General features: G+C 49.1%; 1 protein-coding gene across 2 annotated transcripts; it reads left to right on the forward strand.

Moving 5' to 3' along the window:
* Nucleotides 1-39: 39 nt before the first annotated feature.
* Nucleotides 40-27,979, forward strand: LOC134409080 (Krueppel-like factor 5). 2 transcript variants are annotated; one of them, XM_063141650.1, is made up of 4 exons: nt 40-361; nt 19,827-20,715; nt 23,513-23,572; nt 27,473-27,979. In XM_063141650.1, the coding sequence occupies exons 1-4, from the start codon at nt 194-196 to the stop codon at nt 27,649-27,651; spliced, it is 1,296 nt and encodes a 431-aa protein (XP_062997720.1). In that variant the 5' UTR covers nt 40-193; the 3' UTR covers nt 27,652-27,979. The 2 variants fall into 2 exon arrangements, with proteins under 2 accessions (XP_062997720.1, XP_062997721.1); XM_063141651.1 differs by lacking the exon at nt 40-361 and adding an exon at nt 415-492.

Below are 27,979 nucleotides of genomic sequence, written 5' to 3' on the forward strand. Positions count from 1 at the left end.
CAGGACAGGTGAAGTTTTTCTGTAACCGATTGGGATTCTTAAGGCTACAGAGCACCTGGATTCCTCAAGATTAGCAACAGGCAGGGAGGCATGCTTCACAGTGCCTGATCGCTACATTGTCCCAAAACTTGTTTTTCTTCTCTGATTTGTGTTTCGCAACTCGGCCAGGTGGGAGTAGGGGAACGCAGGCAGGATGAGTAGCAGTGGGCTTCTCTTAAGTACCCCAATATCAGACGAAAGTACGGCGTTTACGCTACTCAAGCCCGTCACAATGTCCAGGGACCCTGCCGAAGACACGGCGGTCTTCGAAGACATCAAACCACCCATACAGATCCTGGAGAATCAACAGCATTTGGCACAGGTAAGTGAGCCCGTTGAAAGCGCCAGGGCACCACAGATTTCTGGACCTGCTTGTGATGAAAAACCACGGTTGCCATTTGGACGAGCGTTTCTTTTAAGAGGTTTGACGGCGCAGTCTTTTTAATCGGAAAGGTGGGTTTGAGAAATGGTATAAAAGTTTGAAAATGGAACGCATCCTTTCACCGTAATTATTATGGCGTTTTCACACAGGTGGGGCTGGGGAAACAGTTCACGTTAAGATTCTAGGCTGATGTAAGTGAGTGCAGTTGGCTGAAGTTGCTATATGTGATTCATGCTGGATCAAGATTCGTCCCCGAACAAAATGGCAAATATTTTGTGATACTGGGTGATTGGAGCGACTTCCTGCGGACAGAACCAAACAACTAAGAAAAATAGGTTCGGGGTGTGTGTGTGCTTTGGCTTTGAGAACTGCAGCTTTGGGGCTTCGTCCTTGTTCAGGCCACTTTAGGATATAAAGTTTCTAGAAGTGGTGTCATGTTTTCGGTACAGCCAGCGGGAGCAAATGGAATCAAAGGAAGGTTCGGAAAGGCGGCCTCACCAAATGTGCGTTGCTTGTTTTGTTCACTGATCGCTGAGAAATGTTTGGGAAGGGCGGCTCTTCTTTCTTTCTAAAGAGGAAGGGGCTTTGGCGAGGCGCCTGGAGGCTGTTTCGGAGGCGGAGGAGAGTGATTGCTCAGAAGTGAGATTACATGCCATTCTTTGCTGCTCAGGCTCTTGCATTTATTTATTTATTTTTCAAATCACGCGAATGGAATTCTCCTTGAGATTCTTTAGTTCTGTGGCTTCCCCATGAACAGGGCCAACCGAAGAGATAAAAGTGTTGGATAAGGAGGTGAAAGAAGCCAAGGGCCACATTGCTACACACACTCATACTTCGTTAGTGCATTGAGATGCCTGTTCCTTCCTGCTCCCATTGCAGCTGTGGAGAGAGCAGGCCAGCAGCCTCGCTCTTTATAAGGCAAGGCTCGAGCCAGCGTGGAGGTTGCAACATCCCAGTGTGGGGCCTGCGATTCTCCTCCTGTGGCTGCTGAACTCTGTGATCTCGCTTTTGCGGAGAGGGACGGGGAATCCCTCTTTGCTTTTGTCTTTCCAAGTTCTTTAAAGCAAGATGACCTACCTTGGAGGAGTGGGAGGGCTGGTGGCTCCCTCCGCATGAACAGAAATGATGCTAAGTGCAGAGGTGCTGGGTGCATGGATTGTGCTGGGTGCATAGGTGTCTGAAATCAGATCGTCACCACAGCTGAGCTTCCTCTGACTTCTGTCTCTTGTTGTGGCATGACCAGGGCCGGTGCCAGACTACTTTGCATCCTAGGCAAGGCGAGCTACTTACACACACACACACACCCAAAAATTGCCAACTTCAAATTTTAAGAACAGATGTTTTGTAGAAAAAATAAAAAGCACAAAACTTGAACTTATGTTTTCTCTTAAAACAGCTAATTTGTATAAAACTGTGACCCTTAAAGGTCAGTGCTGTGCCCGTCTGAGGTCTGTGCCCTAGGCGGCTGCCTAGTTGACCTAATGGTAGCGCCGGCCCTGGGCATGACTCCACCTGAGATCACCTGTCTTGCCACAACTAGAGACAGGAGACAGAGGAAGGATTTATAAGATTTTGGGTCATAGCCTGTGCTACTACTGATCTCTGGTGGGTGCTTTAAATTGCTCTGCTGGAAGATCTCACCCCATGGCTCACCATGCCGACCGAGTGAATTTTTTAAAAAACAAAACATTTGCTGTAGGGTGGAGATGGTCGCTTGGCCTATGTGGTGACCCAATGTATATGAACGGCTTTGCCATGCTGTGACAGACACCATGTGGAGGAATCCAAAGTGGCCTCCACATTTAAGCCACTGGAACATGTGTGCTTCTCCCACGCAAAAATGGCTGGCTCACCCTGGGCTTCTGCCTCACCTCTACCCAGCCCAGACAGGGGTTGTCAGAAGGACACCATGGCTATCACTTGCTCCTTCTGAGCTTCAGCTGTGTTCGGTGACGAATGAGCTGCCAGGTGACTTCCTTGGGAGTGTGCCCCAACAGGAACCACAGACCATAGACGGTCTGTCGCCTTCAGTAATGGGCATTCCGGGAAAGGCCTCCTCAGGGGAGGAACTGGAACCAACTGAAACAAATCCAGTCCAGGTGTGACTTCTCCAATGATACTGAAATCCAGCCTGGCCAACTTTTTCTTTTGTATAACATCATGGATAATTTTGACTTCAAGAGAACTGGATTCCGGCTTCATGTTTACGGAGCTTATTTGCGGCAATGCAAAATCCTCACCTTGGGTGAATTCTTTATTTTGTGCCTCCATAGCTCAAAGCCTTCCTCCATTTTCTCTCGCTGAGTCGATTGCAGCGGGTCAGCTAATGATTAACCTCAAGTGCAAGCCTCCCTGGCGCCATCTTGTTGGCAGAAAACACGGTAGGCCCTTTGGCACAGAGGAGAAGTAAAAGAGGGGTGCCATTTCCAGAGCTAGCAAGCAGATGATTTGCCATTGACATTCAGAAGGAAGGCAGCTTCCAAAAGTACCAAGGATCCATGAGTCCATAATATTTCATTCCCACGTGGGACCCTCCTTTTCACTTTTCCATCTTACCCCAGCTGTAGTGGAGGAGGGATCACTGTTCCTATGGCCAAGGTCCTGCAACCTTCCAGACCACAAATGGTGAGTTGGTCATTCCTGCTGTAGATCCCCACTTGAAGTACGATACTTCTAATAATGACTGTTTGTAAGCATTGAATGAAGTTCAAAAGCAGAAGCCAGAAAGGCCATAGAGACCCTGAGTGAGCCCAAATCCTGAGACACTCCTGAGTCCAAAAAGACCATGGGAGGTAGAGGACAACATTTGGTTAGGAGGACATCAGCAGATCTGAGGCTATGGCATACTCTGGAAGCAAAGGTGGCAAGAGGAGCTTCTGTCTGCCCCCATTCCTTATACCTGGGATTTCCTAGAATGCACAATCAAAAGCATCTTTCAAAGCCAAGATCTTGGCCAGATTCACTTGTTCCTTTGATCTCTGAAGTGAAGAGTTTGTTTTACCTGCCAACCTAGAAGATTGGCAGCTGGATTTTCTCTTACAAAATGCATCAAGGTATGTCTCTTCGAGGCTCACTGAAGCAAGCCTATCTCCTGGCTCCAGCTTAGTGTATTGCCTTCCCACGTTTGAAATTAATTTAAGCTCCTCCATCAAAAACTTAATTTCCCCCTCCCCCTTCCTCAACCTCAATATGAGCCCTGCTTGCAAGATCTTTGCAAAGTCAGCTTGCAAAACTAGCTAGGAAGCAGAATTGTGTCTCAGACTAGTTTTTCTTTGATCGAGCAAGCTCAGCTCAGCTCTGCGCCAATTTTGCACAGCTGTCCATTTTATAAGGAACTCACACAGAAGGCAAAGCTGACTAGAACAGTGGCTAGGAAAGTGTCGACATTGGGGCAATGGGGGTGGTCTGTTTTCATTGGTCCGAACCGTAGCTGGGTTTACCTTTAGGCAAGGTAAGACGTAGAGGCAGGCTCCTGCATCGCTTTGATTATATGGAGGATAATATGGAAAGTGTCCCATCTTTCTTCCAGCACTGTATTTATTTAATCGTTCCCTGTTGCTAAGATCTGGTTGGCTGCTCCTTCTTCACAAGGCAGAGAGGTGTGTTTTGTATTCCTGTTTTTAAATTGCTGGTTGTTTTTATGCTTTCTATGGTTTTAATTTTTGTGAACCGCCCAGAGAGCTTCAGCTACTGGGCAGAATAAATAAATAAATAAATAAATAAATAAATAAATAGGCATTTTCATGAAAAGAGGAGATGCAATCTGGTGCCAAAGGAAACTGCTTGATAGTGTAAGATTTTGGGTGGCAGGACTGATTGTTATTCCCTTGGAATAGGCACCTGGAGGAGGACCTTAGATGTTGAATAAAGATGTTGAATGAAGAAGGCTGTGGGGGAAAGCATGGCTCCATTAAACATTCATAGTCGTAGCTTCTTCCATGGAGTCCCAGAGGGGATCTACACAGCGACCCGAAAGCGCGTGTGTAGATCCTGCCCTGGAAGAGGCGGAGGAGGAGGAGGAGGAGGCGTCCTTGCCGCTGCCGCCGCCACCGCCCACCTCCCCTCCGGCCTCCTGATCAGCCCGGAGGACGTGCTGGGGCTGGGGTTGGCCTGGGCAGGGAAGGAGGAGCCTGGTCCGCGGCGGGACAGGGTCTCGCCCCCCACCCCCGTGGCTGGGACGAGGCCGGCGGGGAGGTGGGTGGCGGCGGTGGCGGCAAGGACGCAGCCGGATTCCCCAGCCACCTCCTCCTCCGCCTCTTCCAGCAGGATCTGCACACGCACTTTCAGGTCGCTTGCGTGCGCCTTCAGTACGCTGTGTAGATCCCCTCCCAGACACATCCTTCTTTGAGCATGGTAGAGCTACTACTGATGTAGTGAGAGGGCAAAGCTCCTGCTTTGTTTGTGTGCCACGGGTCTCTGGTTCAGTCTCAGCACCTCCAGTTACAGGGTTTCAGATAGCAAGGCTGAGAAAGACCACGCTCTGCCCCAGACCCTGGAGAGCTGCTGCTGGCCAGCATGGACCATCCGTGGCTAAGTGGAACAGCGGTGCTTCTTGGTAGAAAGCAGCCTCCTATGCTTTTGTGACTTCTGGGAACCTCGGGTTTCCGAGGGAGATCGTGGGAGTTCTCCCGCCATTCCCATGGTCTTGGTACCCCCAGCCCACCCCCTTCTCTACCACTAGCAGCCCTGTGCCCCACATAATCCTACAAGAAGCTCTGCAGATGGGTTCCCACTGAAGGCAGCGCATGGGGGGGGAGATTTGCATGCCTCCCAGCGATAACGCAAATTAGCCTACGTGCCAGATGTTAAGTAAACAAGGGATTCATAGTACAGTCATGAGTAAGCCGCTCCCATGGTGCTTGCTGGCTTGCCAAAAGACTCTTTTTAAAACAAAATCAAAAAACAAACAAGGCACACACACACTTCAAACCAGAAGCCAAGAAGCATGTTTTCTCATCTAGAATCTAGTAGGCCTACATCCCTGCCGTGATACAATATGTCACCCCCAAACTATTAATGCTTTCAGCATTTAAAAATACTGATACCCTACCGGTAAAGTTGAGAGATATGGGCAAGACCAGTTCCTTCAGTGCTGGGTAGAAATTCAATCCACACCAGCAACCTGCAGACAGACGGAGGAAAAAATGGGTTCAGGAAATAGGTGCAGCTGGAGTGTACGGATTTGCATGCAGCACCGATATTCCATTCCGTACAATTTCCCCTTCCCTGGCTGGATTCTAAATCAGTTGGTACCCTGGAAAGGTAATACGTTACAGCCTTGTAAATTTTGATGAGCAAGAGGTCATCGCAGGGAACGGATTCACCAAAGCACAGGATACTCTGTGACACCCTCCCCCCACTCCCCCAGCAACTTGACCTTCACTAACTCAGGATATTTATTAATTTACAATATTTATATACCGCTCCATATCTAAAATGGATTCCAGAGTGGTGCACATTGGAATAAAACAGTAAAAAGAAGATTAAAAACAGCGTATTTAAAAAATTTAATTTAAAACAAAGGACCAATAAAAACCATGGCTGGTCATTGAGGAAGGCTTCCTGCAATAGAGTTGTTCTCGGGAGCTGCTGGAAGCAGCCTAGTGTTGGTGCTTGCCTGACCTCCAGGAGCAGGGAGTTCCACAGAGAAGGGGCCACCACACAAAAGTCTCTTCTCCTAGTGAACTCCAAACAGGTCTAGATTCTAGATGCGGAAGCACCGGGAGCATGACCTCCAATGACCTCAGTGACCGGGCAGGGTGGTAAGGGAGAAGGGGCGCTCGCAGGTATCCTAGTCCCAAGTTGTTGAGGGCTTTGTACAGTAATGTACGTCATTACAAGATTTTATTTATTTGTCCATAAGCCATCACAAGAACTGAAATGTCAGTACAAAATGTTAGTACAAAATAAACTCCAAGAAGAGGATCAGAACAGGCACATTTTATATACAGATTTGTTCAGATCATAAGTGATTAGATAAGTGGGATACCATATAGGTTGTCCAGATCTAGGCAATGGATGGTTATTAAAACAACCTACCACATACGCGGAAAAATTAGCACCCTGCTGCAAAGACAAAGAAAGCCACCTCTTCATTTATTATAGTTGTTACGGTCGGCTAACAGGAATCCAAGTTTTTGTTGTGGATTTCACCAGAAAGCCGTGTTAGCAAAGCACTGTAGATATCAGTCTTGTGTTTCCTTGTAAATAGGGTAGCTCAATAAATACCAAGACACTACAGTACACGATATCTACTTTGCCTTCAGGCTGCTCCCTGGTTGCTTCAGCAACAGCAGGGAGGGGGGTCATGTGGATTCCCCTGCAACACCTGAAGGACAGCTCTTGCTTGCGCCGACTGGACGTTGGCTGTGAAAGCCCTAAGTCCTAACAGCCCGGCATCTCCTGGGTGAAGTCCAGCCTTTGCATTGCACAAGCCCCTTCCCAGCCCACCTATGTGGGTTTCCACTGACCTTTGGCCCTTCGTCCCATTGTGCGTCAGTTCCGTGCCAGGACGCATGTATTTCGCTGGTGGAATTGGCTGCTCCTGGAGCAGCGCCAAGAAGGATGAGATAATGTACGGAGAGCTCAGATTCCAAACACTTTCATGAGGAAACGAACACGTAGCCGCAGCAGGTACAGGCGGAGGTTAACACCTCCCATGCCAGATGAGGGAAGGCTGTCCCGTTCCTCTAGAAAAATCCCTTGTCTGTGTGTGGCAATGGCTTCTAGATGCACACCGATTGCCCTTCTGTGAGCATTGGTGCTGGTCTTGAAGGACGTCAATAAGCTCTATCCACATAAAATATTTTGAAAAACAATGGCAAGGACTGGTGGAATGGAGCGACTTGAGAAGATAATGCAGCAGTTATTAGTGCGATCCAGAGCATCTGGGCTCAACCACTGGGGTCAGGAAGTGGTCCCCACCCTGCGCCCAGAGTCACATCCTTCTTGAGGCTTGTCTGCATGGTTGTTTTCAGACCAAAAAGAAACGCTTGTACAAATATCTTTCCAAAAGCAGCACTTTTTTATTATTCTGTTGTCGTCGGGGAAATCCAAATGGTTCTTCTTCTTCTTTCACCCCCAAAGGAGTGTTTCTGTTGTATCCCAGTGCTGTCCTTGTCCATTCAGAGCACTGCCTGGTCTGCGTACAATTGTCATGGGTAGCTATTGGATTGCGCCTCCTCCAGCCTGGTGCACCGTCCACATATCAAGGACTGCAACCCTCATGGCCATTGGCCATGGGCTGACTGGGGCCAATGAGAGTCATAAACAAATACATCCAGAGGGTCCCAGGTCAGGGAAGGCTGATCTATATGGCCCTGCTAGTGAGGAAGGACACCTCCCCTAACGCCATCCAAATGTTTCCTGTTGGACACCATTCCAGGTCCCAGGAATTTCTGCTTGTAGTGGGAGACTTTGCTGGCCCTCCGTGCTTTTTTTTCACAAGGAGCAGAACATACCATGCCACAGAACACCACCCTGCTGGCGTCACTACCCAGGAAACTGGCAAGAGGTTTTGCAACTTGAGGAAAAGGGGGATAGGTTTGGCCCAGTCTATTGTCACTGCTTATTTCCTGGTAAGTCAATGAAATGCAAAGAGCAGTTTCCTCCTTAGAAAATGAGCCTCCAAAACAGAGGCCTGTTTTATGAAGAGGAAAAAATGACATGCACACCTAATGAGACCAGGGGAGCCCTGGAACTGGCCACCCGGTCTCTGGGTTTGAGATCTTGGGTTGTATCCAACAGGTTGTAATGTTAATCTAATTTAACTCCTATTCATTGCAGTGAGTCTAACCTAAAGATAGGACTAACTTTGGATACATCCCCCTATATTTGCACTGGAAGATGGAGGATCTACCAAAGGCTACAGTGATCCTGTGGCCTGCATAGGTAGCCGTTTTCAAGAGGAAAGGGAAGGGTTACTGGAGGAAGGGAGCATGGTTCATATATACAGGATCTTCAGAAGCTGCCTTCTACTGAGTCAGACTCTGGGTCCACCTAGCCCAGTATTGTCAACACTTACTGGCAGCAGCAGCTCTCTAGGGTTCAGGAAGGACTTTTTCCAGCCCTACCTGGAGATATTTCTGGGGATCGAACCTGGGACCTGCTGCATCCCTACCACTGAACTGCAGCCTCTCCAACATAAGTGCCTGACAACCTAGCAGTGGTCTTTTTATAGGGGCGATGCCGTGGAAACCTTTAAGCATAAGAACATAAGGAGTGCCATGCTGGATCAGATTAAGGGTCCATCTAGTCCAGCACTCTGTTCACACAGTCGCCAACCAGCTGTCCACCAGGGACCAACAAAGCAGGACATGGTGCAACAGCACCCTGCCCATGTTCCCCAGCAACTGCTGCACATAGACTTACTGCCTCAGATTTTGGAGGTAGCACATTGCCATCAAGGCTAGCAGCCATTGATAGCCTTCTCCTCCAGGAATTTATCCAAGCCATCTAAATGGGTGGCCATCACTACATCTTGTGGTAGTGAATTCCGTAGTTTAACTTGCGCTGTGTAAAGAAGTCCTTCCTTTTCTCTGTCCTGAATCTCCTACCAGTCAGCTTCATGGGATGCCCCCATTGGGTTTTAATATTATGGGAGAAGGTTCTAGTATTCTCCACACCATGCATAATTTCAAACACCTCTATGTCTCCCCTTAGCCTCCTTTTCCCCCAAGCTATTGTAACCTTCCTTCATAGGGGAGATGCTCCAGCCCCTTGAACATTTTAGTTGCCCTTTTCTGCAGGGAGCATGGGCAGCACAGCCAGCCACCCTGTGGGACTTAGAATGCAACAATATGCTTCTGGATCTGAACCCATGGCCAGTAGGATTTCAGAGTAGAGGAATCCAGAAGAAGACTTTTTCCTTCTTCTTCTGGAGCACACAGCCTGGGTGTTTCTGACAGCTCCACCTCCTCCCTGCCTCAGTCTGCAATGAGAAAGATGCCAAGTCTAAAAGGCTGCTTTTTAACTTCCAGAAGCTCACGGGGAGGGCAGGCCAACGGATAATTATCTACAAGTTGGATCTGAAGAACGCGCCTGGAGTTCCCTCTTACTAAACTATTCTGCTGGCTTCTTTGGGAAGCTTGAGGTGTGGGTGTGGGTGTGTGGGTGTGGGTGGGTGTGTTGGGGGCTGTGTGCCTCTCTGCATGCTGCTTTGAAGTCCCCCCTCCGCCACCGCTGCCAGCCGCGTGCGGCTTCTCCTTCTGTCCCTGGGCTCTTATCCTCAGAGAGTTCTAGAAGAAAGAGAATGGCAGCAAACAGAAACTGGCTGAGCCCGAGGTCAATACCAAGACTGAATGATCAGAGAAGCAAATATTTACCTTGGTCAATATTTTACTAGAGAGACAATAAAGATTGACATTGAGCCAAACAAGTTTATGGGTACATTCTATTTTAAAAAGCAGTATCTTTTGAAGGAATGCAAGCAAAGTGCTTGATGGAGCTTTTAATCTGAGATTTTCCTCCAGATTTTTTTTTTTAATTATTTTTGGGGGATCTTGAAAATATTCTTCCTTCCTTCTCTCCCCTGTCCCTCTCTCTGAGTGTGCATGTGTTTAAGAGCAGGGGACTTTCTTGCATTATATGGTTCTTATTTATATGGGCCTCTTTGTCCTTCATGCCCCTCCTCCACCTGGCGTACTTTGGCCCTTACTTCTATCTGCCTGTAGGCTTGCTATAATCGAGATGAACAAAGGACATGATCTCCTATTATATGGGATAATCCATTAGGAATGTTTGGTCAGGGAGGCTCCTAGATACAAGGTGCTAAACTGGCACGCTCCCAGCCAAGAAACAAACGGGTAGGAACAACCCTCCCCACAAAAGAAAGGAAGGCCATCCAAAGAATGACATCTCTGCAGGCAGAACCCAGTCTCCTCTCTGCCTAATGTCAATCTGGATAAGAACAGTAAGATTACAAAGAGGCCATGGGATGCCTTTAGATCCATCAGGTATCATCATCATCATCATCATTATTATTATTATTATTATTATTATTATTATTATTATTATATTTGTATCCCGCCTTTTGCCCAATACTGGGCTTCAAGGCGGCCTTACAAAATTTAAAACATATACTTTTTAAACCTAGGAAAAGAAATGTACAAAAAAAATTAAAAATTACAATATTAAAACATAAACGTTTAAAATTGGCGAGAATTTTACAAGTCCATAACATAGATGGAGGAGCAGATTATTCTCCAAAGGCCTGTCGGAACAAACAAGTTTTAGCCTGCTTCCGAAAGCCCATCAAGGAGGGAGCCAGCATAGCTTCCCTGGGAAGAGAGTTCCAGAGCACCGGAGCAGCCACCGAGAAGGCCCTCTCCCAGGTTCCCACCAAGCGTGCCTGTGAAGATGGTGGGACTGAAAGAAGGCCTTCTCCAGAAGATCTCAAAGCACAGGCAGGCTCATAAGGGAAAATACCGTCTTTCAGATAACCTGGACCCGAGCCATATAGGGCTTTATAGGTCATAACCAGCACTTTGAATTGTGCCCGGAAACAGACTGGAAGCCAGTGGAGCTGTTTTAACAGGGGAGTCGTATGCTCCCTGTCAAGCTCTTTGAACCAGCTGGAGTTTCCGAACACACTTCAAAGGCAGCCCCACGTAGAGCGCGTTACAGTAATCCAATCGGGATGTAACTAAGGCATGTGTCACCGTGGCCAGGTCCGACATCTCTAGGAACGGGCGCAGCTGGCGCACTAGCTTTAACTGTGCAAATGCACTCCTGGCCACTGCCGAAACCTGGGCATCCAGGCTCAGAGCTGAATCCAGAAGTACACCCAAGCTGCGGACCTGTGTCTCGATATTCCAGAAAAGAACATTCTGCATCCTGCTTTTTTGATCCAGGTAGTGTTGAAATAACTTTGTGGGGTGGTGAATGTGCCAAATGGACAGAGTTTTGTACTCGCTTGGCCTACTAGCCTGTCTGTGATTGATTTGATATTTATTATTTATTTATTGCATTTATATCCCATTTCCTTCAAGGACTCAAGGCGGGGTACATAATCCTCCTCCTCTCCATTTTATCCTCACAACAGCAACCCTGTGAGGTAGGTTGGGCTGAGAGTCTGTGACTGGCCCAAAGTCACCCAGTGGGTTTCCATGGCCGAGTGGGGACTAGAACCCAGGATCTCCTGACTCCCAGTCCAACACTTTAGCCACTACACCACACTGGCTCTCCACTTATCTAAGAGTAAGCCCCATTTAACAAAGCAGGACTAACGTCTGCATTATGTATTTTCTTGCTAGATGGGATTGTACTGTACATGGCATACGAGACATCTTAGCCACGCCTAAGCCCATTGAAATCACGCCTAAGCCCATTGAAATCAATCACTCATTGCCTGCATCACTCGTTGTTGCCTTCTCTTCCATCCTACTCCCACCCCTTCCCCACAAGGAAAGTTGTAGTGAAGCAGGTTATTCAGTCAGAGCGTGGGAGCGTTGTTTATACATGGGCAGGGAATGCCACAGGGTTCACACACACACACAAACCTCCACTCACTATCTGAGGTTATTCCTCGGTAAGGACATAAAAAGTAGGGCAGTGCACGGACACACACACACACGAACCGCTTCGTGGCCCGATCCAAAGGGGCAGATCGAGATTTTGCCCCCCCTTCCCTACTTACTTGCCTCTGCAGCGGAGGCAGGTAAGTGGGGAAGGGGGGACAAAATGGGGGCCGAATAAGCCCCCTCCCCCCTGCCCCCTTACCTGGCTCCGCCGCTGTCACTGCATGGACTACAGCAGCAGGGTCAGGTAAGCCCCCCTCCCCCCACTTAACCTGCCTCCATCACTGTCGGGCGCCAGCTTCAACTGAGGCCCAGGCTTCAGTTGAAGCCAGCGCCGGACCACGATGGACACAGGGAAGCCCCCTTCCCCCTGCCTCCTTACCTGGCTCTGCCGCCGTCACCGCACGGACAGCGGTGGCGGCGCCAGGTGAACCCCGCTCCCCCCTGACTTACCTGCGATCAGAGCTCCAGATGGAGGCAAACTGCTTCACCTCAATCCGCAGCTCCCCTGACCTGGTTCGGATCCACCTTTGGCAGAGGCGGATCAGGTCGCTCCGCTCTGGTTCCGCGATCTGAATCAGAGCGGAACGCAGCCCTAATAAAAAGACCCCCAAAGCTGGATTGGACCAAAAGTCCACTTAACCCAGGATCCTGTTTAAAACAGGGGCCAAACAGATGTCTCTGGAAGCACAAAAGCAGGACCGTAGAGCAGGAGCCCTCCCCTGCAGTTCTTCCCCGGCAACTGATATTCAGAGCCATGCTGTAGCTGATCATGGAAGCAGCACATAACCCTCCAGAGCAGTCGCCATTGATACCCTCCTCCATGAATTAGTCCAAACCCCCCCCCCTTTTAAAGCCATCCAAATTGGTGGCCCTCACTGCAACTTGTGGGAGTGAATCTCATAAACAGAAGAAGTGTGAAGAAGTCCTTTTCTCAGCCCTGAATCTCTCCCCACTCAGCTTCTAGTGGGCTGTAGAACAGATTTCTAGAAAGGCATTGTGATATTGGCAGTTTCATTTTTGATTCAGTTCCTAACGATCCCTAACATGTAAATACCTTTTTTTCACAGCAGCCACATCCTGGGTCCATTTTTTCATTGAGCTATCCACCACAACCCCCAAGATCTTTTTTCTGGTCAATCTTCGCCAGCTCAGACCCCATCAGCCAATGTGACATTGGGCTGTTGGGTATTTTGCTCTGACATGCATCATTTTTTAATTTGCTAACCCTGAACTGCATTTGTCATTTTAATGCCCATCCCCCCAATAGGGAAAGATCCATTTAGAGTTCTTTGAAATCCTTTAAAAAAAAAAAAACCAAAAAAAAAACCAAACAACCACCCTAAATAATTCGGTGTCGTCTGCAAACTTGGCCACCTCATTGCTCACCCCTAACCCCAAATCATTTACGGACAGATCTTTCCAGGGCTCCTGTTGTTACGCCCCTTTTCTTACAAGAACTGTCAATTCATTCCGACTCTCTGCTTCCTAATATTCAACAAGTTACTGCTTCGTAAGAGGACCCCTCCTCTTATCCCACAACTGCTAAGTTTGCTCAGGAGCCTTTGGTGAGGGACTTTGATCAAAGCTCCTGGAAATTCCTAGTACATAATGTCACTGAGGCCTTGCAATTGGTTCTGCAATCTGCCTACAGCAGCATATCTGAAATCACACCATTGACTGTTTCCACAGTCCTTTCTCCTGACATGAAACAGACCATGAGGCCCCTAATTAATCAAGGGCTCCTTTCTTCATTTCCATCAGGCTCAAATTACAGACAATGCAGGCTGATTGATGCATTTAAACCAGGATTTGCCCCAACTGCAGAGGGCAGGGGGTGGCAGTCAGCTAAGCACGAGATGGGTCTCGCATTCCAGGACTAGAGAGAGACTCCTGGAAGAGATTTTGGGGTCTGACGCCAGCTGCAGCTGATTCTTCTATTGCTCTAGCTATGAAGCTGACCTGTGGCCTCATAAATCTAGCTGGAGACATCTGTCATCATAGAGTGCCTGGGAACATGGGCAGAGTGCATTCCCCTTGCCATTCGCAAGCCACAACCAGTCTCCGCAGTTACTTCACAATCTTTAACCGTTTGCCAAATGGAAGCTTAGGGGCTTAAGTTCTGGGGTGACGATGTGCACATAGCCAGAGTAGAGCCAAAGCTCTTAGTTAAATGCAGACTTAAGGCATAAAGCCCGAAACATCTAAACACCCCGAGGCAAAGCAAAATGTTTAAACCCATGCCCCAAGGCAGTGGCTGGAACCTGAGCCTATAGCTGGAGTGGCATAGTTCTATGGGAACTGTTAACCCAGCAAAGGTCCATCCCAGACTGAGACCTTATATGCTGGCTGGCCCTGGTTCACCAGTTACATCTGGTGAGAAGACCCTTGCTCCTTAGTAGTCCCTTCGTCATGAGTATACCCTGGGCGAAAGGCTCTTCTGGCAGCCAGGCAGGCACTCTGAGGTTGACTCTGAGAGTCCCAGCTGGTCCATTGCCGGTGAGCTGTGGGTGACGAGTCTGTAACCGTGGTTGGCCTTGGGAATGGGGTTGGAGAGATACTTGAGGTGTGCTGAGGCATCAGTCTCCCCTGAGCTTGGGATGGTCGGGAGCCTGATAGGTTTGCTTGGTGGCTGTGGAGCCATTTCTGAATTGGGTGCCACATTCAGGTTGTATCAAATTGAGGTTTAGGTGCCCTAGAGAAAACATGCAGAGGTTATTCTTGGGGAACGTGTGGGGTCTTGGATAGAAGAGGAGCCCTTATGTCAAATGAGTGAGGGTCCCGTTAGTCTGCCTTTGGCCAGGTTGAAGATTTTGGGAAGCCCCCTGATCCAAGCAGGGCATGAAAGCAATGCTCTTTGCCCTTCTGGGGGTAGGAAAGCGTCCTCCACTTCCCAAGTGGCTCTCATCTGCTCAGAAGGCTGTGTGCTCCTTAGCCGGGGAAGGGGGTACGGGACGGGACAAGAGAGTCCACTCCTCAACCTGCAGCATTGAGAGCCAGTGTGGTGTAGTGGCTAAAGTGTTGGACTGGGAGTTGGGAGATCCGGGTTCTAGTCCCCACTCAGCCATGGAAACCCACTGGGTGACTTTGGGCCAGTCACACACTCTCAGCCCAACCCACCTCACAGGGTAGTTGTTGTGAGGATAAAATGGAGAGGGGGAAGAGGATTACGTACGCTGCCTTGGGTTCCTTGGAGGAAAAAAGGTGGGATATAAATGCAATAATCAATAAAGCAAAATTATGAAGGAAAATAAAATAAAGCAATCCAGTTTATGGTAGATATGTGAAGGGGAAAAGTGGGTGTTGGGTGCTACCTGAATGGGGATGTACGGCCTCCTGAATGTGACTGGCTGGAAAGATCTTCCTTGGCTAAGTTGAGAGGCAAGAGAAGCTTAGAAATACGGTGTATTGGAAGCCTTCAGGGTGCACCTCTGTGGCCGAGTCAGTGGGACATTTCGTAGCTTAGGTATGCATGGCATTTTAAATCCTTAGGTGGTTCCCTGGTACTGCCTAGCAGTGATTTGCTCCTGAGTTTAAAAATAACTGCTTGGAAAAGCACAGAACACAGTTAGAAGCAGGAAAACAGAGAGAAGAGCAGAGGCCTGCTCACATGTAAAGACAAGCAAGGCTGATAGTACCTTTGAATGCACTTAGGCATGGTGGGAGGCCTTTTCCTAAACCTAACGTATATTCTACTCATCGAGTGCAGGTGTTTTGTTTTATTTTTCATTCCATTTGAAGGCAAGGAAGGACAAACCATGACAAGCGCACAACACTGTGGAAATGTGCTTGCATCCAAATAGATGGCCAAATCCATCTTTGGTAGATTCCCCCGCCGCCATGAATCAGGCCACCATTTTCGCTTCTGTGCCTATAAAAAACCGGTTAACTGACAAATCAACCTTTACGACAGAAGCCTTTCATGTGTGCAAATTCAGCTCCCGTAGAATTTTTGAAGCAGGCTCTATTCTCAAAAGAGCTTTCTCCAGGCGAAATAGTTATCATCCCATAACCGCTACGTTTGCTCAGGAGCGTTCCGTGTGATGTGGCATGGGCACCAACTAGGGTGACCAACTGTCAGGATTTCCCCGGATTTCTCCTGGTTTTTGTTCTCTCCATAGTGTCAGGGGGGATTTTCTATAATTTTCAATAATGTCCTGGAATGACACACCTTCCCCTTTAAGGCTGCCATTAGCATGGCAGGAGGGAATGACATGCTTTCTTGAGGCACAGCATTCCCCCACCCCGAGCTCCAATTGAGGTCTTAAAGGGGAAAGTGGGTCATTCGTGGACATTATAGAAAAGGCCCCAATTGGAGTGGATGGTGGTGGTGCAGAATGAAATCCTTTCCCCTCCTCCACTCCAATCGGGTTCTTTAAGGTGGCGGGGGAATAACGTACTTTCTGTAGGACTCAGAAAGCTGCTTCCCCACACACACACTAGGTGTCCTCTTTTTTGGTTTCCCAAATATGGGCACCCTAGCACCAACACAAGATGTGATGGCATTAAAAAAGGTTTAGGCAAATTCATGCAGGATGAGGCCATCAATGGTTACTAGTCATGATGGCTACATATTATTTGCCACCTTGGGTGCCATATATATATATATATATATATATATAGAGAGAGAGAGAGAGAGAGAGAGAGAGAGAGAGAGAGAGAGGCAGGAAAAGAAAGGAAAGGAACCTCTCGTGCAAGCACTGAGTCATTACTGACTCTTGGAGGGACGCCAGCTTTCACTGACATTTTCTTGGCAGGCCTTATAGCGGGGTGGTTTGCCGTTGCCTTCCCCGGCCGTTGTTACCTTTCCCCCAGCTAACTGGGTACTCATTTTACTGACCTCAGGAGGATGGAAGGCTGAGTCGACCCAACCCGGCTGCCTGAAACCAGCTTCTGCTGGGATCAAACTCAGGCCGTGGGGAGAGTTTCAGCTGCAGAAACTGCTGCTTTACCGCTCTGCGCCACACAAGGCTCATATAGAAAGGCAGGGTGCAAATCAAATAAATACATCAATAAATAAATGCATGGTATCTGGAGCATATTACACCTCTCTTGAAAAACCTGCATTGGTTACCAATTGCTTTTCAGGCTCAGTTCAAGATGTTCTAAAAGGCTTTGAACTTGGCGAAGGAAGGTACTGACTGCAAGCCTGTATGTTGTCATTGCTGAATTTCACTTAAAGTAAAATTTAAAAGCCAGTTTGGAAGCTGCTGTTGGTTTGGGGAAAAGTTCTGAAGAATTTTGAAGGCAGTGAAAAGTCTTCTTATGGCACCTGAAATCCCTTGTCCGAATAAATTTGCTTTTAACATAGAAAACTTCCTTTTGCCAGGCCATACTGAAATGCAGTGGAGGCTGGTGGCACCAATATTTGTAGGGCTGTGAATTCATTATGGGGTTTAGTCAGAACAAGTCAGAACCCTAAAGCAGCTTTCCAAGGTGTGAACTCCTTTAGAGTTCTGACTGGTTCTAACTGAAACCTGGAATGGATAAACTACCCCACAGACATCGGAAGGTATTAAGACCCAGAAGATACCTTTTTGAGGGCACCACGACACCCACCCACCCACCCACCCACCGAAGCTTCTTTTTCCCCAAACGATGGAATGCATTTCCTCAAGAATTACAATTGGTCCCAACTGTCTTGGCCTTTAGAAAGGTTGTGAAAACCCATCTTTTCGGTGAACTGGGGAAAAGGGGTGGAAAGTCTGCTGATAGTTCCACTATCAATGGTCCTATACAGGTAATTGCTTAAAGTGTCTTTAATCTATTATGTACCAAAGCTGTCCAGTATACTTCAAGAACATCTGAACTATATAGTATTACATAAAACCCTCAATTAAAAACAATAAACAATAAAACCAAACCAAATGAGTTTTGACCCACTATGGTCTTCCTCAGTGGTATACTAAAATTAACATACATACGAAGTACAGAAAATTGTTTTTGGATCGTTTTGGCTACTATTCTGTTGCTTTAAAAAAAAAAAGGCTATAAACAGCCTACTGGATTCAGGTTGTTTCTCAAGCTAGTGGCTTTTATGTATGCCCTCCTGTCCCACCTGATAAGTTGGTTTAGGACTGACAAAGAGGTATTTTATGCAACAGGTCTAGCACTACTTGTGATACTTCAGTATGTTACTATATTGAGCAGCCTGAATAGTAACAGTTGCTGGAAAACATATGCATGAGGATGCTATTGCACTCATGTTCTGCTTGTGGGCTTCTCTCTGGGCATCTGGTCGACCACTCTAGAACAGAAGGAGGGAGTAGAGAGGCTGCTGGTGTGATCCAGCATGGCTCTCCTTATGCCACTTCATTGATTATTTATTTATTTATTTATTACATTTCTATACTGCCCAATAGCCAGAGCTCTCTGGGTGGTTCACAAAAATTAAAAACATTCAAAGTATAAAACAACAGTATAAAACCATAATATAAAATACAATATAAAAGCTCAACCAGATAAAAACAGCAGCAATGCAAAATTACAAATTTAAAACACCAAGTTAAAATTTATTTATAGACTGTTAAAATGCTGGGAGAATCAAAAAGTCTTCACCTGGCGTCTAAAGGCAGATAATGTAGGTGCCAAGTGGACCTCCTTAGGGAGCTCATTCCACAGCCGGGGTGCCACAGCAGAGAAGGCCCTCCTCCTGGTAGTCACCTGCCTCACTTCCTTTGGCAGGGGCTCACGGAGAAGGACCCCTGAGGATGACCTTAGTGTCTGGGCAGGTATATACGGGAGGAGGCGTTCCTTCAGATAGCCTGGCCCCAAGCCGTTTAGGGCTTTAAATGTTAATACCAGCACTTAACATTTAGATAACACCTTATTTACAAAAAAAAAGCCTTCTGCTTTTCATTTTTGGGCCAAACTAGGCTTGCCCCCTAAAGCTATGGCTTTTAATCAACAGCAGCAACCATTGGTGTCCTCAATTTTTATTGGGATCAAGGTGTACAGTACCCTGATGTGGTCCTGATGCAAAACATGACCCACCCACCTGCTATGAGCCCAGGGGAGATCAGCTCTCATTGACACCAAAGAGCAGGTGCGAGGAGGAAGGATTTTGCTCAGGATTATGATCAATATTTCATTTCTATTTATTTCATTTCCATACCGCCCCATAGTCGAAGCCCTCCAGGTGGGAGACTAAGGAGAAACAACTTAAATCCCTGCTCCCTTTGCACAACGGTCCAGACCCGTCCTCCCACTGTGGCTATTAATGACAACTAAGTCAAAGGTATAACTTCAAGTGATATTTTTAGCCATTTAGCATGAGGTCTAGCCTAGCCCTGCGTCATTTTATCGGAGGCCTTATTGAAGCCGCTTCATATCCATCTGCACTTGCCAGCTGACCATTCACACTAATTTCCATAATAAGCCACTACATGAAGGCGGCTGAGTAGCCATATCACACAGGCCGGCCGTCGGGCCCACAAATGTGCCGCTCATTTCCCAGGACGTGCGCTCTGTATGAGGGGAGACATGATAGCACTCCTCAAATATGTAAAAGGTTGTCACACAGAAGAGGGCCAGGATCTCTTCTCGATCCTCCCATAGTGCAGGACATGGAATAACGGGCTCAAGTTAAAGGAAGCCAGATTCCAGCTGGACATCAGGAAAAACTTCTTGACTGTTAGAGCAGCGCGACAATGGAATCAGTTACCTAGGGAGGTTGTGGGCTCTCCCACACTAGAGACCTTCAAGAGGCAGCTGGACAACCATCTGTCAGGGATGCTTTAGGGTGGATCCCTGCATTGAGCAGGGGTTTGGACTCGATGGCCTTGTAGGCCCCTTCCAACTCTGCTATTCTATCATTCTATGATTCGATGATCTGAGCACGAGCGGTTCCTTTTCTCACCCAACCTCCCTTTTCTGTTCCTCCCCTTTAGGCACGGTCTGAAATGGACAAGTACCTCGCTGGCCAAGCGCTACCAGTGCCCATGTTACCAGACAAGAAATACCGCCGGGAGAGCGCCTCGGTGGTGGACGAATATTTCTCCACCGAGAAACCTCCTTCCGCCCCCTACAGCGTGAACATCAATGTGATCCTGCCAGACACCACGCACCTGCGCACGGGCCTCTACCGGCCTGCCAAGCCCGTTGCGCCCTTTCCCCAGGTCAAAATGGAACCTGGTACCTGCTTCGCCCAACCTTGCTCTTCCGCCGCCAGGGCCACCCAGACTCTGCCAGACTTCACCAGCGTCTTCAGCATGCCACAGTCGGTGGCAGTGAACAGCATCTTTGTCAAGCAAGAGATGCCATCTGAAATCCCGCTGTCCTCAGGCCTGCTGTACCAGTTGCCCGGCGGCGGCGGCAGCGGTGGCGAGATGACCACCATGGCGCATTCCACGTGCGGCACCACAGCCATCAGCGCCATCAACGGTGTTGCCATGTCCACCGGCAGCTCCTTGCTGGACTCCAGGCCTCTTACCCGGCCAATCCGGCCCAGCGGCCCGGCCAAGCCATTCCCAGAGCAAGGCAATTTCAACATGCCAGGAGAATTCTACCCTGTACCGGAAGTGACCCTGCCCCCTTCGCCCCCCAACTCGCAGCCCGGCAGCCCTGAGAACCAGCCGGAGCTCATCAACGCCATCTCACCTCCGCCCCCCTACGACGCCACGTTTGGACTGAAACTGGCCCCGCCAGGCCAGATGCCTTCGCTTTCAAACGGCCTGGCCACCCTCTCCCAAGGACACGTCATCCTGCAAACGCCCAAGTACAACCGGAGGAACAACCCAGAGCTGGAGAAGAGGAGGATCCACCACTGCGATTACCCTGGTAAGCCCACGGAAACCGTTTTCGCTTTTGAGCCTATAAAAATGGCTGCTCATGTGAGAAACCACCAGAGTCACCCGGAGGGGCAGCCATGTTAACTGGTCAAGCAAAGCCAACAATGGATCTTGTTGCACCTCAAAAAGAAACCGGTTGATAGGGTGACCAACTGTCAGGATTTCCCCGGATTTGTCCTGGTTTTTGTTCTTTCCATGGTGTCAGGGGGGATTTTCTATAATTTTCAATAATGTCCTGGAATGACACACCTTCCCCTTTAAGGCTGCCATTAGCATGGCAGGAGGGAATGACATGCTTTCTTGAGGCACATCATTCCCCCACCCAGAGCTCCAATTGAGGTCTTAAAGGGGAAAGTGGGTCATTCGTGGACATTATAGAAAAGGCCCCAATTGGAGTGGATGGTGGTGGTGCAGAATGAAATCCTTTCCCCTTCTCCACTCCAATCGGGTTCTTTAAGGTGGCGGGGGAATCACGTACTTTCTGCAGGACTCAGAAAGCTGCTTCCCCCCCACACACACTAGGTGTCCTCTTTTTTGGTTTCCCAAATATGGTCACCCTATCGTAGCAGAATAAGCGCTGGCGGGCCACAGTCAGTTTGGCCAAATGCATCAAATGCTATTCAAAGGTAGCTATAAATGCAGAGACACCAACAATCCCGGGTCAGTTACTGCCGTCTCACAGACCACAGGATAAGCTTAAAAGGAGGGAGGCCTTTGTCCTTCACAGCCCCAGGCGCAAGGATACTTATGCATTAGATGAGGAAAGTCAATGCCTTGCTATCAACTACTTCTGAATTAAAGTCAAGAGACAGAATTGTAGAACCAGGGAGTTATTTTACTTGGCTTTTATAAACGAGCTTTCACATTTCTCTCAAATTCTGTGACGATAAGAAATGTATCTGTCATGGCTGGGAAATGCTGGGAGTTGTCGGGACTTTTTTCTGTCTAAACATGCACAGGATTGCGCCCCTCGTCTCTCCGCAGCGTTCACATAACTGTCCGTGGGCTGCTCACCTGGCTGCCCTAAACATGGGTTTATGAGCGGAGTGGGGTGTGGTGATGCAATGCAATCATGCAAACCCTTCACCAAGTTTTTTTTTAAAAAAAAATATATTGTTGAAAGAATTCAGAATAACTTGGGGCCTGTCTACACGTCGTACTGAAGGCGCATGCATGTGCCCCCAGTACACCCCCAAAACGATGGTGTAGACTGCAGCCCAGAAGAGACGGAAGAGGCGGCGGCTGGGGAATCCAGCCGCGTCCTTGCCGCCGCCGCCGCCACCTCCCTGCCGGCCTCCTGCTGCCGGGGTAAGAGCGACCCGGCTCAGAGAGCTCGGCTTCCGCCGAGCTCTCCGACCCGGGTCGCTCTTACCCCGGCAGCAGGAGGCCGGCGGGGAGGCAGCAAGGACGCGGCCAGATTCCCCAGCCGCCTCCTCCTCCGTCTCTTCTGGGCTGCAGTGTACACCGTCGTTTCGGGGGCGTACTGGGGGCGCATGCATGCGCCTTCAGTACGACGTGTAGACAGGCCCTTGGAGGCCGGCTTCTCTTACTTTAAAAACCAGTTGTTCCATTGAGAGTCATGTTATCTATCGCTTTTCAGAGCTGAGCTAGATGAAGTGGAGGAGGTAGAATTGGGTGAAGCCCAACCCTATGGAAGAAGAGGCAAGGTCCGTCAGAGGTGAAAGTGAGGTGCAGGGGGAGGACTGTAGCAGAGTCCCCCAAATTCATCAGACTAGCAGATTCTCCAACAATTCAGGATTTGGGGAAAGGGGCACACTTCTAGAATGCTCCTATATACTCAGGGCTGGCGCCAGACTATTTTGCGCCCTAGATAGGTGAGCGGCTTCCAGCCAGGTGCACCATTCCGAAGCCGCCCCTGCGCCCCCCAACCCCAGCGTCCTGGCTTCAAAGCCAGCACCCGGCCTGAAGTCACTCCTGGCTTCGAAGCCAGGACACGGGGTTGGGGGGCGGCTTCGGAACAGCACGCCCGGAAGCCGCCCTCTCAGAGCCGCCGTAGGAGAGCGGCTTCCGGGTGTGTCGTTCGGCGCCCCCCTTTGCTTGGTGCTCTAGGCTACCGCCTGAGCTGCCTCTATGGCAGCACCGACCCTGTATATACCTGCTTGAAAGATCACTGTCAAACACACACACACACACACACGTGTTCATTCCCTCTGCAAGAATCCATTGTGCACTGGCTTCTGAATCAAGCACAAGCTAGTAAATACACTAACACTTTCTTGTCTTTTAAACCTTGAGAAGGCTTAATTCTCATAGTGGCTTGAGCTGTACTTATTATGGAACAGTTGCAAAAGCCCAAAGAGATTCAGCAACATGTACAGTCTGGATAGGTGGATTGGGAGACAAGGCACTAGTCATGATGCATCCTCCCTCCTGAGATTTAACTTTTGAGACATGAGATGGCGGGGGGGGGGGGGGACGACCTAAAAGGCTCCCCCAAGTTTAGAATTTGCTGCAAGCTTGAATTTGGCGAAACAGCAAATCTGGTTTGTTCCAGGTGGCTTCCAGTGTGTGTGTGTGTAGTGAAAACATGCTCTGAGCATTTGTTGCCTGCATTTGGTGAGCTTTAAACTTTGCAATTAAAAACAGGGGGCTGCCTTTGAGGTTGAAAGGGTGCCCACTCTGGGCTCTGCCTGGACATGTTGTCTGGCATCGAGAAGGCATTGCCAGCTGCTCATCTCAAACTTGTGAGAAGATATCAACAGCTGTGCTAGAAGGGGCTGCATCTCACCCCATGGCCTCATCCGTTTGCTTTTGCTTTTTTACAGGTTGCACAAAGGTTTACACCAAAAGTTCGCACCTGAAGGCACATCAGAGGACTCACACAGGTACGTTTCCGTTTAGAGTTACATCAGGGTGGTGTGCGAGGGGATTTGTTTGTAAGGGGCATCTTTTGGGTAAATGTAACTAGTTTGTTTTGCTTTTTTTTAAAAAAAAATATTTCTTTTAGTTAATACCCATCAATGATTCTGTGATTATCAAGTATTGCTGTGCAGTTTGTAGCCTACTGTAGGCTACTGTAATTATAGAGGCCAAACAAGCTGAAGAGTGACCTGGGTTGGTCCCTAGTTCAAATCTTCCCCCTTCTATCAGTGCAACACCTGGGGAATGAAATAGTAGGGAAGCTACCACCTCTTAGCCCCACAAGTCCAATACGCGGTTTGTAAATAACATTGGCCGATCTTACGGAGCCATTGCAAAAGTGACGGGGAAGTAGCCAGGATAGAAAGTGGTAGGGGATGATGGGGCTTGCAGTCCAACAACAGCCAGAGCCACACATTTCCTACCCCTGCTCTAAATGCTCAGTAGCAGCGTCGTCATGCAAGGGCTCCTACACCAGTGCAGAATGGTGCATCGTGGTATTTCACTGGTGCAGCCAAAAAACTAGGACCTCCTAACCAGCACCCCAGGGCAGAAAACGTGGTAACTGTAAGTCAGAGCTGGCTAGAGAGGGGGCATGCAGAACAGGTGGCGATCAGACCCTCTGACCCAGGAAGATGAGCTACCCAGTCCCAGATGCATATGGGGTGACACTGGTTATTCAGTGGCATGAGGAGAGCTCTTTGCATATGCTTAGGGTCATTCTTTGTTCCTTCACACTGCAAGCATTCAAAAGAGGCTCTGTGCCCTGCCTAAATTGCACCCCTGCCCAAGCGCCTGCCAAAACCCATTCAGTCACAAAAAAATCCCACCGGGAGATTTCCAAGTGGTTTGCAATAAAATCAAAATCAGACAACATCCATCCATTCGGAAACCTTTAAATATAAGCAAAGGTGCTTCCAGCAGACGGAGGACTCCTAACACTCCCCACCCAAAGGGCTTGTGCTGCTGTTCCATCCTTCCCACCTTAACAGGTTTACTTGGGTGAGAAAAAAGATGGAAGAAGCTGTGGGGAAACACAGGAGGGCCACAAATGGGAAGGCGCAGGTGTCTGGACCCCTCTGTGAAATCCTGTGAATGCAGTTGGGCAACTGCATTTGGAACATTCTTCAGAACATTCAGTTCATCTGATGCCGGCCAGGTCCTCATCTCCTTACTCCCTCGTAAACGTACTTTATAGATGATTTACACGCCACTGTGCCCAGTGAAGAAAGTCTTTGGGTTTTCCTTGCACAACAAAGCTGCAAATGCAGAGAAGGGCTGGTCTTGCAGCTTGGCATCGCTCCCAGGGAGCAGAGAGAGAGCTCTTTCCTGCCCCTGCAAGGAACTGTGTCAGTGCCAGAGCATCCAGCACAGGGTGTGCTCTGGAGCAGGGCAACCCCTGGCCCCAAAGCCAGGCGCCGTGCCCCCGAAAAAGCCTTGCCCTCCTGTATAAGTCACTGGATAAGGGCCACTGTGCAGGGCCTCGACGAAAGGCCCTGGAGGATTGGCAGTGGGTCGAATGTTCTGGACTTGGGCTTCCCCACAGAAACAGGTGCTGTAGCTGGCCGCCGTCATGGTGGTGAAGCCTCCAGAGGCATCCTCCCCATCCCTCTCCTTGAGTCGGGGCCACCAGGATGCTGTAACAGAGGTGGGGGAGCTGCCAGGGTGCTTTTCAGTAGTGCTTGTCTCACCAAAGGGCTGGATCCGGGAGCAAAGGGTGTCTGCTGGCTTCCTTCTGTAGCAGCACCGCTAATCTGTAGGAGGTCGCATTCCTTGCTCCAGCAGCTGCGTGAGATTAAATATGTAACTCCGCCAGCAATCGGGGCTTTAGAGTGGCAGTTGGGACCATTGTTTGCAGCTGCCCTGCCGTGTTGCCCTGGGAGAAGGAGCCAGTTTGGGGGACAATGGAAAGCGCATGGTTTCCATCCTGGAAGCCAACTTGGCTATTGTTGGAAACAGAGCGCGAGTCTACCTGGGACAATAGCTCTGGCTCAGCAAGGCAAGCCTCACCTCTGTCGGGGCGCTGAAAATAACCTGCTTTTCACAAACCCGTGTGATTCCCAAGAGAGGGGGGTGACGGGGAAGGGGGTGAGAGTTGTGAAATTCTCAGCAGGCACTCATAAATTGCTCTGAAATGCTTTAATGGAGCCATAAAAGCACATTTCCCCTCCCAAGGCTAAGGTGTTCTTCTTTGTTCTGGCCTGAACCAGGCGGCGACCTGCGTTGCGTTGGCCTGGGCGGACCTGGGTGCCAAGAGGCAGTCCTTCATGTGCCTGCCAGGCTGTGTACTAATGAGCCCATGAGGAGCGCACTAGGCCCATAGATGTCTTGCACACTCAGGCTGCCATGTCGGGTAGAGAGCGCTTCCAACTTTGACGGGGAAGACTCCAGCTCAGACCTTTGCTCATTTGCAAAGCTTCCTGGGTGACCTTATGCCCCAAACCCTACATCGCAGGGTTGCTCTGAGGATAAAAGAGTGGTGGGGGGACCGTGAGATCCTTGGAGAAAGGGGTGGAAGGGATGGCGGTGATCTATAAGCTAGGGTGACCAACTTTCAGGATTTCCCCGGATTTGTCCTGGTTTTTGTTCTTTCCATGGTGTCAGGGGGGATTTTCTATAATTTTCAATAATGTCCTGGAATGACACACTTTCCTCTTTAAGGAATGACGTGCTTTCTTGAGGCACATCATTCCCCCACCCCGAGCTCCAATTGAGGTCTTAAAGGGGAAAGTGGGTCATTCGTAGACATTATAGAAAAGGCCCCAATTGGAGTGGATGGTGATGGTGCAGAATGAAATCCTTTCCCCTCCTCCACTCCAATCGGGTTCTTTAAGGTGGCGGGGGAATAACGTACTTTCTGCAGGACTCAGAAAGCTGCTTCCCCACACACACACTAGGTGTCCTCTTTTTTGGTTTCCCAAATATGGTCACCCTATATAAGCATGAATGCGTCTGGGTGAAGACCCCTGGGGAGCCCACTGTCTCGCTGTCTAACTTCCCCTCGCAGTGAACGTAAAAGCAGCAGCAACGCAATTAGCAACTCGGGGCCAGCCATCAAGATTTTGCGGGTTGGTTTGGAGAGAGATATGAAACCCTGCCTGTTCAGCAAACTATGGCCCTTCCCACAAAGGGCTCACTTTGTCCCTCCAGTTTACAGAGAACTGCGGGACAATGTGCAAACATTTGTGGCCAGCAGACACGGCACTTCCTCGAATGCTGCCTGCTCAGTTGAGCCTTCAGAGAAGGCCACACCGCAGTGGAGTTAATCAGAGTGGGGCGGCCACAGGGAGCCGTGTGCGGCGAACATGGCAAGATGAGAGCGCCATGAATTGTTCTCCCACCAGAAGTGCATAAATGAGTCCGTAAGCACCGAATCTGGTACCTTGCGCAGAATGCAGCATCAGCTTTGGAATGCCGTCATCATCGGGGGGGTTTTCTTTTCAGAAGCATTTGACCTTTCTAGCAGCAAGGCTTGAAAACATGTGGGCAAAGTCTAGGGAGAGTTCACTGCTCATGCACCAGAATCGGACATATTTTAAGCTATAACTGTCTCACCATCTCCCTGAACTTTCTTGTCTGTTGCTCCCAAGTTCTTCTACTGTCCCACTATTTCCTGGGTTCGACGGTTTAACAATCTCGTTGCTGGATTATGCATTGCCATCTGTCCATAACTTCTGTTTCCACTGGAATTGTTAGCAGGTCTAGTAGCAGTTCTAACAGGATCGGTTTTCTTTCCGTTTGGTGGCTATCATGCAGATAACTCATACGAAAACAGCCGTTGCCTGAATCCACCCTGGGCGAAGAAAGGTTAGGTGCTGCCAACAGGTGTGCTGATGAATTCCCTTTTTGTTTTACCTTCTGTCTAGGTGAGAAGCCCTACAAGTGTACATGGGACGGCTGCGACTGGCGCTTTGCCCGCTCCGACGAGCTCACCCGGCACTACCGCAAACACACAGGGGCCAAACCTTTCAAGTGCCTTGCTTGCGGGCGCTGCTTCTCCCGTTCGGACCATCTGGCTCTGCACATGAAGAGGCACCAGAACTAAAGACGGAAGCTTCTGCATCCAAGCCGTGCGGGCCCTCGCCCGCTTTGTACATACGAACCCAACTGCACTGTGATCAAAGACCACACATCTGGCTCCCAGCTTCACTTCGTTGACGCCTCCAACGCTCTTGACTTTATTTCTCTGGAAGAAAAAATAAGCCACAGATGGGGAAAGATCCTTTTTCCTACCCAAGAAGTGTTTCTTGTGCTCAGAAAGCACCCTATTTATTTCTGCTTCTCTGAAACTATGAAACGCCATGCCTCTTTGGGCATAGCCAGGCTCAGGACTGCAGCAAGACAACACTGGGATCTTTGGCCATTGTCTAAAA

Source organism: Elgaria multicarinata, chromosome 15 (assembly GCF_023053635.1).
Source record: "Elgaria multicarinata webbii isolate HBS135686 ecotype San Diego chromosome 15, rElgMul1.1.pri, whole genome shotgun sequence".
In the NCBI taxonomy this organism is placed as follows: domain Eukaryota; kingdom Metazoa; phylum Chordata; class Lepidosauria; order Squamata; family Anguidae; genus Elgaria; species Elgaria multicarinata.